At 49.2% G+C, this 14,702-nt stretch overlaps 1 protein-coding gene across 1 annotated transcript in view; it reads left to right on the plus strand.

Moving 5' to 3' along the window:
- Window positions 1-457: 457 nt before the first annotated feature.
- Window positions 458-14,702, plus strand: part of PADI2 (peptidyl arginine deiminase 2) — a 42,385-nt gene continuing 28,140 nt past the window's right edge. The window contains exons 1-5 of the mRNA XM_061601197.1: window positions 458-663; window positions 8,130-8,313; window positions 9,298-9,370; window positions 11,238-11,299; window positions 13,589-13,706. Coding sequence (XP_061457181.1) covers window positions 572-663; window positions 8,130-8,313; window positions 9,298-9,370; window positions 11,238-11,299; window positions 13,589-13,706 — 529 coding nt within the window. The 5' untranslated portion in view covers window positions 458-571. The remainder of the gene's footprint in view (window positions 664-8,129; window positions 8,314-9,297; window positions 9,371-11,237; window positions 11,300-13,588; window positions 13,707-14,702) is intronic.

The raw sequence follows: 14,702 nt of genomic DNA on the forward strand, positions 1-14,702 counted from the left end.
ATGGTAAACTACAGCTCCCAGGATTCTTTGGGGGAAAGCTGTGTGCTTTAAATGCGTGTGAACTATAGTATGGTGCATATACGTGTCTAACTGGGGTCTATTCACTTGAATGGGCTTACTCAGTAAAACCTAGTTGGATACAACCCAATGTGTCTACTTTAAGCAGGGGTCACATTGCCTACAACCCATTATCTTGACTCTCTTTAGTATGTTGGTGGGCAAGGCACTCTGTACTTGCTCAGAGGCACCGTTGCCGCCGGTTGGAAGGCGATGCCCTGGCTGACCTTGGCGCTCTGCCACGCGTTCCTCTTTCTCCCTTTCTAAAAATACCCGCCCCGGGCTCTTTAATGGCCCCACCCGAGGCTGGCGGGGGGGGGGGGTTGTTCAGTCGCTTTGATTGACGCCCCCGGGGGCCACTGGGGGGAGCGAGGGCGGGGCTGGGCTGGGGCAGGCTGTGGAGGGCAGCCGGTGCGGCTCAGTGGCCACCTGTGGGACCAGCGGCAGGGAAGACAGAAGCGAGGCGCGGGACAGGAGTACTTTGCCCCGGAGCTGCCACTCCGCGTCGGGCGAGATGCTGCGCGATCGGACGCTCCGGCTGCACTACGGGACTCGCATCGAGGTCGTCTGCGTGGTGGGCACCTTCCTCTCCACCGACGTCTACGGGTGAGGTCGCCGCTCCCGCTCCGCTTCCTCCCTTCCCCAAAAAGGCTTTGAGTCATCTGAGGAACAGAACCCCCCATTTTTAGGGGGCCCTCCTGTGGGGACCCCCTCCCCAAATACCAAACCCTCCCCAAAGGCACGCTCCTTTGGCCCTCCCTCTCGATTGCCTAGATTTGGGCAGGTTACCCCCCTTTCTGTTAATCCTCAATTGCAAACATTGCACACCATACCTTTAAAGCACCTGCCTCCCCCCCCCAAAAAAAAGAAGATCGTGGGGACTGCCCTTAACGGGTGCTGGGAACTGTACCTCTGTGAGGGGTAAGCTAGAGTTCCCAGGATTTCTTGGGGGAAGTCATGTGCTTTAAATAGACTGAGCCCTTCAGAATTAGTTCTTTATCTGCCCCTAGCAAGGCATCAAGTCTTTCAAAGCAGCCCCCTCCTCCATTACCCCTCCAGGACCCTAATTTATTTTTATTTTTGCTGGTTCATTTGCTAACCTCCAATATTGCCTGAGCACATCTCACACCTGGAACTCATGTTCCTTTAGATGTGGCAGCGCCCCCTTTCTACAACACACGCACACAGAACTTCACACTTTGTCTTTGCAGATATTGACACCCACTCTCTTCATTTCCCCACATTTTGGAGCCCCCCTCAGCGCACCTGCCCGCCTTCATTGCATCCCCCATATTTCTGTAGTCTCCTATGCTTTTTCCTCCAGAGAAACTCCCTGCTAGAGAGTAAGGGAGGGCCGAAGCTCAGTTGCAGAACACCTGCTTTGCATGCAGAAGATCCCAGGGTTCAATCCCCAATGACAGCATCTCCAGGCAGAGCTCGGAGAGACCCCCTGCCTGAAACCCTAAAGAGCCGCTGCCGGTCAGTGTAAACAGAACTGAGTTAGATGAACTGATGGTCTGACTCAGCAGCTTCCTATGTTGCAAAAGGGGGTGCGTTGCCACTGGACCCCCCCCCCTTTGGGAGTGGTGGCTTTAAGACCTGGACCTTCTCTTACTGTACGTTGACTTCAAATATATTTTATCAGCACCTTCGCCAATGAATTGGGTTTAGTGGGGTTGAAGGATTGATTTCTGTTGGCGAAGCGGTGCGTAAGGTTTTGAGCTACACAGCACTCTTTGTTGCATGGAACCTGGAAGCGGCTCTTGAGCTTGGGAAAGCCTGTAGCTTTTAAATGAGTTCGCTTGTAAATGGAAAGGGGGCTCAGGTCTGTGTGACCCCCTTGCTGTGTCCGTATGAGACCCAGTGTGGTGCAGTGGTTAAAGTATCAGGCTAGGACCTGGGTTCAAATCCCAACTCATCCATATGAAGTTCACTGGGTGACCTTGGGCCAGTCGCCATGTGTCAGCCTCGCCTACCTCACAGGGTTGTTGTGAGGATTCAAATGGGGAGGGGAACCTTATTAGCTCTTTGGAGGAAAGGTGGGCTATAAATGCAACTATAATGATTTAAACGACTAAATAAATACAGTGCCTTGCCACATCTGATGCATGTGCACAGTGGTCACTTTCTCACTGGGCTTGATGCTGTGTTCTGTGTGACATGCAACTCTGCGGAGTCCTCGACCGACTGCTAATCAAAGATATCGCCTACTGTGTTTTTCTACCATGGTGTGGGCTTTCCTGAGGCCGGAGACAGCGTTGCTGTGGATTCTAGAGCCAACAAATCTCCCTAGCCTGAAATAGGATAACCCAGCTTGCCTTTTGAATTGGCCGGCTGCAGGACCCTTCAGCTGTTGATCTTTTGGCGCTGGGACAGCTCCCAGCCTGGCATGGGTCTACACTTTTGACACCCCTCTTGCTGTCATTACCTACATTTAATTACTCCCACCATGAGACAGCAGCTCTGTGCCCCCACCCCCACCCCTGCTCAACCTCCCCAAGCAGGCGTCAAGATTAAACCTTGATCCTGGCCTTCTTGCCCAAGCCAGGGCTTCTCAGCTTTGTGCGCCGGGTGCTGGAGATGGAGTGACTTGTCAGGCCCTGGCGCTGATAGGGGAGAGCTGTCTTCACTCTGAAGGTTTCACTCTGAAGGTTTCAAGGATCCCAAGGGTTTACCCCTGCTAGTCTTGTTGAGACTCCAGGTGTCTTTTTGCCATCGCGCTCTGCCGCCATTGTGGCTCTCTCAGCACACCTGTCAGTCCCATAGTCCCAGGTGTGTGAGGGCCAGTGGGGAAAGGGAAACACTCTGTGCATGCTCAGAGGCCCACCTTCTTTAGGATATAAAGGAGCAGAGCCTTGTTGATGGTGAGTTCCGTTGCTAAATGCTAGCAAGTCAAAGAGCACAATCCTGTACACATTAAGTCTGCTGGACACAGTGGGATTAATTCTTACCCCCAGGAAAGTGTGCACAGGAAGGCACCTTGAATTCAGATTTCAGGGCAGTTACGCAAGCAAGAGGTACTCCTTTCAAACCAAATTTGTCTTCGTCAAAAAGGAGGAGACAAACAGCTTAAAGGGGGGGGTAGTGCCCTCCAGGTGTTGTAGGACTCCAACTGCCACTCCAACTGCCATCACCCCTGACCAATTTGGCCATGCTGGCTGATGGGAGTCCAACAACACCTGAAGGGCCACACTCGTTCCCCTTCCTTGAACTAGATCGTCACTTGCCTTCACTGCCCCTAGAGACCTCCATCCCTACTCTGCCTTTTTTTAATGCAGGGATGCATAACCTGTGGCCCTCCAGACGTTACTGGACTCGAACTCCCATCATCCCTAATTACCATTGGCCAGGCTGGCTGATGGGAGTTTCTGGAGAGCCTCCCAAAGGCTCCCCACCCCTGGTTTAAGGCAGAACCTTTTTTCTAAGGGCAGATCCACGCCATACGTTTAAAGCACAGGACTTCCCCCAAAGGATTCTGGGAACTGTGGCTTCTGCCTGTTAGAGCTACAGATTCCCAGCAGCCTTGACAAGTGACAGTTTCCATGATTGTTTGGGTGAAGGCAGCAGCTTTCGAAGCCTCTTTTGCTGAATTCCTGACTGGGGAGAGACGTTGGGGCTCAAGTGTACCTCCAAACCTCAGCTCTCTAAACCTCTTACCCCAAATCCTAGACATAGAAGCTGGTAGTGGTTCCTTGTTGGTAAAGAACACCAGGCAGTCTGCACATGCTCAGAGATTATGGCATCTTTCAAGACCCAGCTCTGGAGTTAAACTGTATTGAGTCGCAACTCTTTGGTTGCCTCCTTTGCCTATTCCTATAGGGCTGTGTGTACTTTTAAATGCTCATCCATCCAGAGAGAGCGAGAGAGCACAGTAATCCTGTGTGAGCCTCTCCTGTCACAGCAAATGCTTCTTTACAGCTGATTGTTCATTGTCTGCTCCCTGAATGAGGCATTGATGCCATGCTCTGTGCCAGGGAATCTGGAGATGCCGCGGTCCTGCACCTATTGTGTTGTGTGTAAGAGAGCTGTGTGTGTGTTTTTTAAGCAGCAGAGTGTGCAAGTCAGTAAAGTCCCGGGAAGCTGAGTTTAAAGAGCTTTATGAAATGTTTGCCTCGGTGGGATGAATTCACTCCTTCCTCCCTCTGAAATGACCTGACTTTGCCAGGCTTACCTTTATTATCGTTTCCTAGCCACACGGAGAGCTGCAGCTCAGTGTCAAAGCATCTGCCTTGCGTCCGCAAGGCCCCAGATTCAATCCCCAGCAGCTTCACCAGGTAGGGCTGAGGGGGAATCCTGAGTCTGGAACAGAGTGGCTGTTGGCCAGTGTAGACAATACCGAACTAGATGGGCCAATGGTCTGACTCTGTATAAGGCAGCTTCCTGGTTAATTCAGCCCTTTATTCAGAACCAGGAGGACTAGAAATTTAGTTGTTTTTTTTAAGGGAAGGGCAGAGCACATGCTTTGCATGGCGAAGGTTCCAAGTTCCCTGGAGGTTTCCAGGGAGCCCCTGCCAGTCAGTGTGGACAATACCAAGCTACATGGCCTGACTCTGCATAAGGCAACTTCCTTTGTTCCTAACTTTATTGTTATTGAAACCCAGCTTGTCTCTCCCCCAGTCCTTGCAGCTCTCATGGTGAATCTCTTTACCAACATGAGTTTTAGTTATTTATTTATAAATATATTTCTATACCACTATATTTCATTTCAAAAAACCTCAACAAATGAAAACCTTACAATAAAAACCTTTCAAATACAAGGTGAGCTGTTGCAACGAGACAACTGCCTGCATAAAGCCTGACGGAACAGTACTTGCATAGCTCAGATCTTGGGTTAAGCAAGGAGCTGCTTAGATTAGAATTTGCAAGCAGATTAGACCTTTCCATCTCCAATTTAAGAATTTTTAAAAATATGTTTTGCTTTTTGGATGTTTAGGAATGTAGTCCCACTGAACAGACTTGTTGAAATTAATGAACCCAATCATGCCCATTCAGTTCAGTGGGTCTGGTCTGAGTAGGGCTGGCACTGGATATAACCCTCAGGGGTATGGTTGACATGGCACTTAAAAATAGATGTGGGAAGCTTAGGGCTGTTATGCAATGACTCCCGAAAGGGTGAAGTGGGTGGGCCAGCCTGCCGCTGGTAATCCAAAAGAGATTACTCCCTCTGACCTTGAAGCCCACAGCAGCACTGGAAAGTAGCCCTGAGGGGAGAAATCAGGAGACTTACCATAATATTTTCATTCACTGGAAATCATGTTTTGTTAATCTGCATTGTCTGTAGCTACTCAGGTCCAACAAAGCTTATCCTGCAGATCTGAGGTCCTAGCTTTGAACTTGCAGCTCTAGATGTTCTAGATGTAGCTGAGATCTTGGAAGTCTTGAAAGGGGACTCTGCAGGCTGTGCCTAGCTGAGAATGTACCCGAGGAGGAGATAAACACAGTTAAAGTAACTCACATATTTCTGAGCTTTACAGAGAAGAGTACATTTATGAAGGAGCATACTAGACTTCCGTTCATGTTTACGAACATGGCTGTTTTGCATGGACGTATTAATACAGAGGCACAAGTCTGCTGTTGGCACTTGCCGTGGTGGGTTGTAATTGCAATGACTTCACAGCATTATTGCAAACACCTTTTCCTTTTTTAAGAAAAGTTTTTTAAACCTTTTAAAAAAATGGACCTGGTGCTCTAAAGTGATGCACCATGCAAGGTGGCTGCAACGCCTTCTTAATTTTCCCAGAATGCTTCTGGAGCTCAACGTAGGGCCCAAAAGCATTCTGGGGAAATTTAAGAAAATGTTGCTGCCTTGCTCAATGCTTCTTTTCTGAGTGCTGGGAGATGCATGTTGCCACCCGCCCTCTGCATGCACAGTCACGCACTTTGAGAAGCACAGACCCCTGGGTAAGCTGGTAGGGGATCACTAGGACAGCACGGGGGGGGGGAGGGAAGACAGATGTCACCTGGTCCAGGGCCCCCTAAAACCCAGAGGGTGTGTTTGAGTAAACTGTAGTTAGACAAAATTCTGTTATAAAGGGGGCCGGCTGTTTTAATTGTTTTGCATTTTATTATACTGTGATTAAGAAATGAGCTGATTTGTTTAATCTATTATGTTTTAAAATAAGCTTGTTTTAACTTGTTTTATTTGTTTTGTTTTTCCTTGAAATTTAGGGAATATTCTGTTTACATTATTAATGTTATGAGTCTTTCCTTGTATTTTTTGTACTTAATTTTATATACAATGTTTTTATTATGTTGATACTAAAGGGGATGTAGTGTTCAGTTCATCGTATTTTATTGATTGTTTTTTGTAGTTGCTTTAAGATGTTTTTATTTGTTGTACACCACTTAGAGTTTTATTTAAATACAGTATAAGCAGTATATAAATGGTCTAAATAAATAAATTACAGGGCAGCCTTGAGAGAGGGAGAGAGGGAGGGAGGGAGGGAGGGAGAGAGAGAGCACCCTTGGTTGGTGGTGCTGGCTTTATTGTGCACGTTGGGGGGCTGGATTCGAGGGACTTCAAACTCAGGGCTGAAGTCTGCATGTCTGTCTGTCTTGAACCTTCAGAAGCTTCCAGGTATATAAGAGAGAGAGAGAGAGAGAGAGAGAGAGAGAGAGAGAGAGAGAGAGAGAGAGAGAGAACGTGCAAGGCAGGAGATGGCAGCCATCCCCGGGATGCTAAGCACTCTAATGCAGCTGTGGCAGCAGTAAATCGCTCCAGCTAAGAGAGACATCTTTGGAAGCCGACTGGCTGTCCCAGCACAGGGTCTTTTTGAGCGCATGTGGATTGCTCTCGGTCTCTCTGGATTGATTTCCCCCAGTGTGGGACTGCTGAGTGGCACGCTGTACAGCGGGCAAAGCCGGCAAAGGAACAAGCAAGTAAGACTGGGATGTCCAGAATGTGGGGAAGGGGCGTAGCTCAGTGGCAGGGCCCCTGCTGTGCATGCAAAAGGTCCCAGGTTCAATCCCTGGCGGTGTCTTCTGATTGGGGTGAGAGAGACTTCTGCCTGGAACCCTGGTGAGTCACTACTAGTCAGTGTAGACAATATGGAGCTAGGTGGACGAATGGTCTCACTCGGTATAAGGCAGCTTCTTTATTTAAACCAGCCCTTTATTCAGAACAATGAGGACTAGCATCTTATTTTATTTTGAGGGGAAGTGCCATGGCTCAGCTGCAGAGCCACTGCCTTGGAAGCAGAAGGTCCCAGGTCCAATCCCCGGCAGCATCTCCAGGTAAGGCTGGGATTGTCTCCCTGGCCTGGAACCTTGGAGAGTTGCTGCCAGTCAGTGTAGACAGGCAGCACTGTGCCAGATGGGCCTGACTTGGTGTAAGTCAGCTTCGTATGCAGCTCAGAAAATATTGTCTGGATCAGAGAAGTGCCGGCAGCATTGCCAGATTAGTCTTCTGTGCCTCGCCGAAGTTCCGAGGCAGCCAGAAAAGACATAACCGCTGTCTTTCATGGGGATGATGAACCCACTCCAGAGGAGCCTAGTTCACCAACGCCAGCTGTTGTGGCTGACTTGCTGTGTGCCTAAGTTGACGTTGTTGGGGTTTGCATTGTTGAATGATCCTCCATCGAAATACATGTAGAAAACTCACACATCAGGAAGAAGATTTCTAGCCTAGCCCCGACATGCTAGTTTTCTGTGTCCGGGGATTTATTTCCTTTGTTTGTTTGTTTTTATTGTTTTTAAGCTCTCCCTTTTGTAACGAATAAACAAATCTTTGTGTCCTGGGATGATCTTCCTCCTCTGCATTTCTTTGTACATAAGGGTGACTGTGCAAAGATGGAGTTTTAATTTTGTTTTTTTAAATGTTTGATGTCTAAGCGCCAGCATCAACATTTTTTTTAAGTACTGGGAAATCATTTCTGGGTGGCCGGATATTTTTCTTGTTTGCTGTTCTAGGCACGGAACCAGCAGCAGCAAAGCAAGACCGCACAAGGGTAGATTGTATGCTCTCTGGGGCAGAGACTGTGAGACTTCGGTGTTCTGTCCAACACCTTCTTTTAAGGTCGATGGTGTCTCTCTGTACATACATCACCGACCTCCTTCATTCCTCTTTCTTACAGAGCAGCTCCTGTCGAAGCAGTAACCTTCGGTGTGAAGCACTCGGATGATGTTGAAGTGGAAGTCATTAGCAACGACCAGTCGGAGTATGCGCCAACAAATGGTGGGAAGCGATGGCCCCTGGACCCCAAGACGATCCTGAGGATCAAAATGACCTGTCCCAGCACTGAAAGCAATGATAATAAAGTGAGGCGCATTTTAAGCTCGCTTTTCCCCTGAGCATTTGGGAAGCTTGAGTCCCTTTCCAAATATCAAGACTTGTAGGATAATTATGTCCAAATGTACAGGTTGATCAGGCAGGCAGTATCAGGACTTATGGCATAACTATATCCAAATGTACAGGTTGATCAGGCTGGGCAGGCACATGGAGAGGCAGGGATGATCTTTAAAGCCGCGTTGATCCCCCTGACACAGCAGCATACCCAGGATAGGGCTGGCAAACCTGTGTGGCCCTCGAGACTATGTTGGACTCCCAATTCCCATCAGCCCCTGAAGCCAGCATGGTCAGGGATGATGGGAGTTGTCATCCAGAAACATCTGGAGGGCCCCAGGTTTCCCTCTCTGCATTAGAAGAAGGCAGAGTTGTGATGGGGGGATAGGTAGGGAAAGTAAAGGCAAAGTGTGGTCTGATTCAGGAATGAGGAACCTGTGATCCTCCAGATGTGGTTGGACTCCAGCTTTGCTCCGTTGCAGCAGCCAGCATGGCCAATGGTCAGGGATGATGATGGGAGTCAGAGACCAGCAACTCTTGGAGGGTCACAAGTTCCCCATCCCTGCACTGGGTATGCTGCTGCTTCAGGGGAACTGCTTCTGCTTCAGTCAAACTTCAGTCCTACTGGGAGGAAGGGCGGGATATAAATTTATTTAATAAATAAATAAAATCTCTCAGCATCACTAAAAAGGCCCTGGCTTGGGAAGGTGTGCAGCTTTATTCAGGGGAAAGCAGATGCAGACCCTTCCCTTACACCTAAAGGCATCTCCCCTAAAAATTAAGTCTGCTGTTTTGACAGTTACTTTACCAGCATAGATTGGAAAGCTCCGAGGTTGGCCTGATCAATGTATAGTAATGCTGACCGCTGTCTGGCACAATGTGTCTTCTAGTCCCTTTTTTATTTTCCTTTGGCTTTTCAAAGCTTTCTCCCAGCCATGTGTATTTTTTTCCTTCCCCAGGTGACCGTAGGCTATTTTGATGAGAACGGAGGTCACCACATTGACCAAGCTGGCGTTTTCCTGACTGGCATTGGTAAGTGTGGGTACACTGTCCCTGCCTGCCTTTTTTCCTGGAAAGGGAGACCCACAATAATCCTGTTTGATCTCTGCTTTCTATTGCAAATTACTACAGCTCTCATGGGCTACTTAAAAACAATCAGACAAGATCTCTGAGCTTTTCAGCTTTGCGATGTGATGAGAGAAGCTTCTTAACTGTCTCAGACAACTGGGTGGGGAGAAAAAAGCTGCTTCTTTGGCAGAGCCTGGCATACTTGTCACCCTCAACCCTCTGCCATATTAAATGTTTTATTAAAGTCACCAGGATGCAGTGTGCGGAGGAGCAAATTGGCAGAGTCTTCTGGCCATCTTCCCTGTCCATTTTCAGCTTTCTTAAGTTACAGGCCCTGAAACATGCACATGGCACATTGTCTCTGAACATGGGCAGAGTGCTTTTTTCCTTTCACCATAAGAGTAACCACAGCCAGCTCCCTGCAACTGGGGTGGCAGGTCTGAGCGTCCTTGACTGCTGTTCCTAGAGTAGCATGTTCTTGGGAGGGTATGGGGTCTCATCTAGTTAACATTCCTCAAGAGCTGGATTAAGAACATAAGGAGAGACCTGCTAGATTGGACTGGAAGGCCCATCTAAACCAGGATCCTGTCTCCCTCAGTGGCCAACCAGGCACCTCTGAGAAGCCAACACAAGCAGAGCCTAAGGGCAGTATTCCTGGCTGCATCCAGAAGGGCCGCAGCTCATTGGCAGAGCCCCTGCTTGGCATGCGGAAGGTCCCAGGTTCAGTCCCCAATGGCAGCATCTCCAGGCAGGGCTGGAGAGACCCCCTGCCTGAAACCCTGGAGAGCTGCTGCCAGTCAGTGTAGACAACACTGGGCTAGATGGACCCAGGATCTGACTCGGCATAAGGGAGGCTCCTGTGCTCCCGTGGTGGTGGCACTTTTATCTTTTTATCTCTCATTTTGCTCCTGCTGTTTTTCGAAAGCTGGGAGCTGGGCGCCGCAGCTTCTTCCGCCCCAGCTGTGCTAGTTTGTGTGACAGTCACTCCAGAGAAATCCTAGACGTGCATGTTGTTCCTCCCGTCGCCAAGGCAGCGGCAAAAAACAGTTTTCTAGCAGTGCAGGGACTGCCTCACGTGATGGACCCGAATGCCAGCAGGAAACTCGATAGTCGGCCCTCCTTGGATGGGGGATGTTGCTCGGTTCATGAATCAGGCTGGCAAGGGCTGTCCTTAGAAATGTTGCTCTTCTGGCCTTCTCCCCCCCCCCTTGACACAGCCCTCGGTGCTTCTACCCTTGAGGCACTGCTTTTCTGCATTTGGGGTGGGAGGGTAAGGTTAAAACGGGGGCTCTTGAAGCATTTTAATACAGCACTCAATAGGAATAGAGAGGAAATCTGTTCACATGTAAAGCCAAATCAAGTTTGCATTTTCCACAACAAGGGGAGAACCGAAACGCAGCCGTCCCTCGAAATTTGCACTTCTTCAAATGTTGCAGGGCAGTTCTCCAGCCCGGTCAGGTGTAAGACATGCATATCTCGGGGTAAAATATCTGCAAAAATGCATATATTCATAAAAATAGCATATCAAAAATGTATAATGCATAATATTAGGCAAAAACTCCATTGCATTGACACGTGTGGATAATACAGTATGAGACATCCATATTAAAATGCTAATGACTTTTTAAAAAAATCCACGAACTGATGTGGAAATGAACAGAACTGAGCTGAAGATAGGGCAAAACGAGAAACCAAAATGGACAGATTCGTCCATCCCCAACCATAATCCGGCTGGTCTCTCTGCCACGCGGCTGTTCAACGGCACAGGAGAATCCTTGGCTGGGCCGCAGAGTAAGAAGCGCTTGCTCATCAGGCTTGTGTACTTTTCTAGTGATTTCACTGGACGTTGATGCAGACCGTGACGGAGTGGTGGAGAAGAACCACCCAAAGAAGGTGAATTGTTTCTATATTTTAAAAGGGTTTCGCTCAGCAGCAATAGTTAAAATGTGGTGAAGGGGTTTGGGTGGGAACAGGAGGCAACCAGCTTGGAATCCCTTCTCGGCTTTCACCAACTGGGCGGCCTCCCACTGTTTGGGATGACAACTCCCATCATCCAGAAACGCTGGCCGTGCTGGCTTGGGGCTGGTGGGAGCTGCAGTCCTGAGCAGTTGGGGGCTGCAAGGTTGGCCAAGGCTGCGCTGAGGTTGCTTGCTGGCCCTGGCACCTGGTTGGCCACTGTGAGAACAGGATGCTGGACTAGATGGGCCACTGGCCTGATCCAGCAGGCTCTTCTTATGTTCTTATGTTCTTATGTTCTTATGAGAGCTGGGCCTTGCTTCCTAAGAGGAAGGACTGGGGGAGAAATGTTGGGATATATGGGGTTCAACTCCAACTTGTGGGTTGAGGCTGCATGGGGCTAAAGGCGTAGCTAGAGAGAAGACCTCTTGGTTACTAGCCTATACTTGTCCTTTGATCTCCTGCTGTCTCTTCCTTCCTGCTAGACTGATATGCAGAGGATGTTGATCCCAGTTCCTTCCCTCCTTCCAGCAGTCTTTCTTCTTTCTCGAGAGGGGAGCAGACATCTTTCCTTTGTCTCTCCTCTCAACTAGCATGAGGGCAGACCCTGGGATCAGAGTCTGCTGCTCCAGCATAGCTAGTTAGCTAGATATAGAACTCTTTCCTGTCAAGCATGTACTTCCAGAATAAAGTAGTTATTTCTTATTTTAAAGCTTAAAGCCTCTGTCCGACTAATTTGCAGGGAAGGTAGAATCTTAGCAAAGATTCAAACACACACACACAAGCTCGCTCAAAACTCTCCGTTCCGCTACGCAACTCTGCAGGGTCCTACAGGACATTGGGCCCAGCCTCTTATAAGAAATGTGACGCAGTTTGCATTTAAAGCCCAGTCTACCAAATCCACATCTCTCTGAAGCAATATGGGAACCGAAATGCAGCCATCCTTCGAACCTGCTCTTATCCAGATTCTGGATATGTTAAGGGCACCTATCAAGAGGAAATGTGCATTTAAGCAAATGTATTTGTGAAGGTCCTAGATACGGTCCCAAGCATTTCTAGGTAGGACTGGGAGAGACTTCTGGTCTGAAACCCAGAATAGCCCCTGCCGGTCAGAGTGGGCAAAACTGAGCTGCATGGACCCCTGGTCTGACTCAGTAGAGGGCAGCTTCCTCTGTTCCTAAGTGTCCGTCCACACCACCTGATCCCAGTCGGGTGCTTCCATCTCCAAGGCCTCGGTGAAAAGATAGCTTTCCTCTAAACCAATGGTCAGGGCAGGCGGGCAGAGAACCAAGTCAACTGGGGTCAGCCCTTGGAGCCTGCAAGGCATTTACATTACCAGGGGATGCCCTCTCCTTGGGAAGGACTGGGACACTGTACGAAAGGGATGCCTCTTTGTGCCCCTCAGTCCGTCCTTTGACACAGAGGTCTCCGTTCCCGGCGTTCCTCCAGGCTCCCCTGCTGGGCCGGTGATCCCTCTCTTGGCCACTGTTATCCACTGACGGAGCCTCTTACTCCCCTGGGCCAACCGGTGTATAGCGTTCTGCAGGGCTGAGCTTGCAAAGAGGAGCCTTCGCTGGAATCCAGTTTTGAGATGCCACCAAGGTGCTTTTTCAACATCAAACGTTCCAGCCATTATTTAGAGTTTGTGTTTTCCAGAGGGAGGGGGTGGAGTAACACCCTCTGATTAAAACTGGATGAACTGATTGATCAGTAAGCAGCCTTCAATAATAATAACATTAGTATTAGTACTAGTATTTATTAAATTATATCCTACCCTTCCTCCCAGAGGAAAAAAACAAGGGACAAAACACTAAGAACATCTTAAAAACAAAACATCTTGAAAAATATCTTTTTTTAAAAACTCTTTGAGGTCAGACCCTTGGCCCAACCAGCTCAGTATTGTCTGCACTAACTGGCAGCAACTCTCCAAACCAGGTACATTCCTGGGCCTACCCAGAGATGCTGGGGACTGAGCCTGGGACCTTCTGCATGCAGAGCAGATGTTCTGCTACTAAGCTATGGCCGTTTCCTTAAGACACGGCAATGCAGGAAGCTGCCTTAGACTGAGACACCATTGGTCTCTCTAGCTCAGTATTTTGTATGCTGACTGGCCTCAGTTATCCAGGATTTCAAGCAGGGGAGATGGCCAGCCCTACCTGAACATGCCGCGACAAACGGCAGCAAAAGGGTAAATCTGCCTGCTCAACTCAAGTGTTGCAATTCCAGGCAACGTGGACATGGGGTCCGGATGGGCAGGGCGCCATCCTGCTGGTGAACTGCGATAAGGAAAATCCATACGTTGGCGTGGAGGACTGCAAAGATGACAAAGTGTTCTGCAAGGAAGGTACACAGGATCCACCCCCTGATTTTTAAAATCCCATGGCATGCATGAAATTAATACTGTAGCCTTTGTCAGTCACCTTGCATCGCATGTCACTGATGCTTAACCCAGCTTTAAAAGGTCCTAGAATGGCCTTTCCTGAGGTTCTGCATGCTTTTGTTCGAGAATAAGCCATCTTGTTTCCCACCTCCCAGGGAGCCCTGGGAACTGTAGTCATGTTGGTGGGAGGGCAGGGAGCCCTGGGAACTGTAGTCATGCTGGGGGGAGGGCAGGGAGGCCTGGGAACTGAAGTGGTGTTGGGGGAGGTCTGGGAGCCCTGGGAACTATAGTCATGTTGGAGGAAGGGCAGGGCCCTCTAAGAGAATTCTCAGCACTTTTACCGAATGACTGTTCCCAGGATTCTTGGGAGGAAGCCGCAACTGGTGTAAAACCAATATACAGGTGTGTGGTAATACATCCTGAGCCTAGAGCAAAGGTAGCCAACATGGTGCCCTCTTCCAGAAGTTGTGGACTCCAGCTCCCAGCAGCCAACATGGCCAATGGTCTGGGATGATGATGGGAGCCGTCCTCCAGCAGCACCTGGCCAGCACTACATTGCCTGGCACGGCCTAGAGCATCTTTTCCCAACCTAGCGCCCTCCAGGTGTTCTTGGCCATGCTGGCCAGAGCTGATGGGATTCGTAGTCCGATACAACATCTGGGGAGCATCCGGTTGGGGAAGTCTGTCCTTGAGGAAGGATCGTGAAGAGGGTGCTCTCCCTATTTGCCGGGAACGGGATGAGGAGTGATAGATTGTGAGATAGTTTGAGGAGAGGATCAGTCGCAGAGGAGGAGAAGTACTTGAGGGGCTTCCAGGAAAATGGGGGCTTGAGGCAAAATGAGCTTGAGGGAGGTCTGAGAAGAGGCCATTACTTAGCATTGGGCTGGTGGGAGAGAGAAATCCGACTGAGTTTGCATTTAAAGGCAAACCTACTAACTTGCGCTTTCCGAAACCACATGT

Source organism: Rhineura floridana, chromosome 18 (assembly GCF_030035675.1).
Source record: "Rhineura floridana isolate rRhiFlo1 chromosome 18, rRhiFlo1.hap2, whole genome shotgun sequence".
NCBI classification, from domain to species: Eukaryota; Metazoa; Chordata; class Lepidosauria; order Squamata; family Rhineuridae; genus Rhineura; species Rhineura floridana.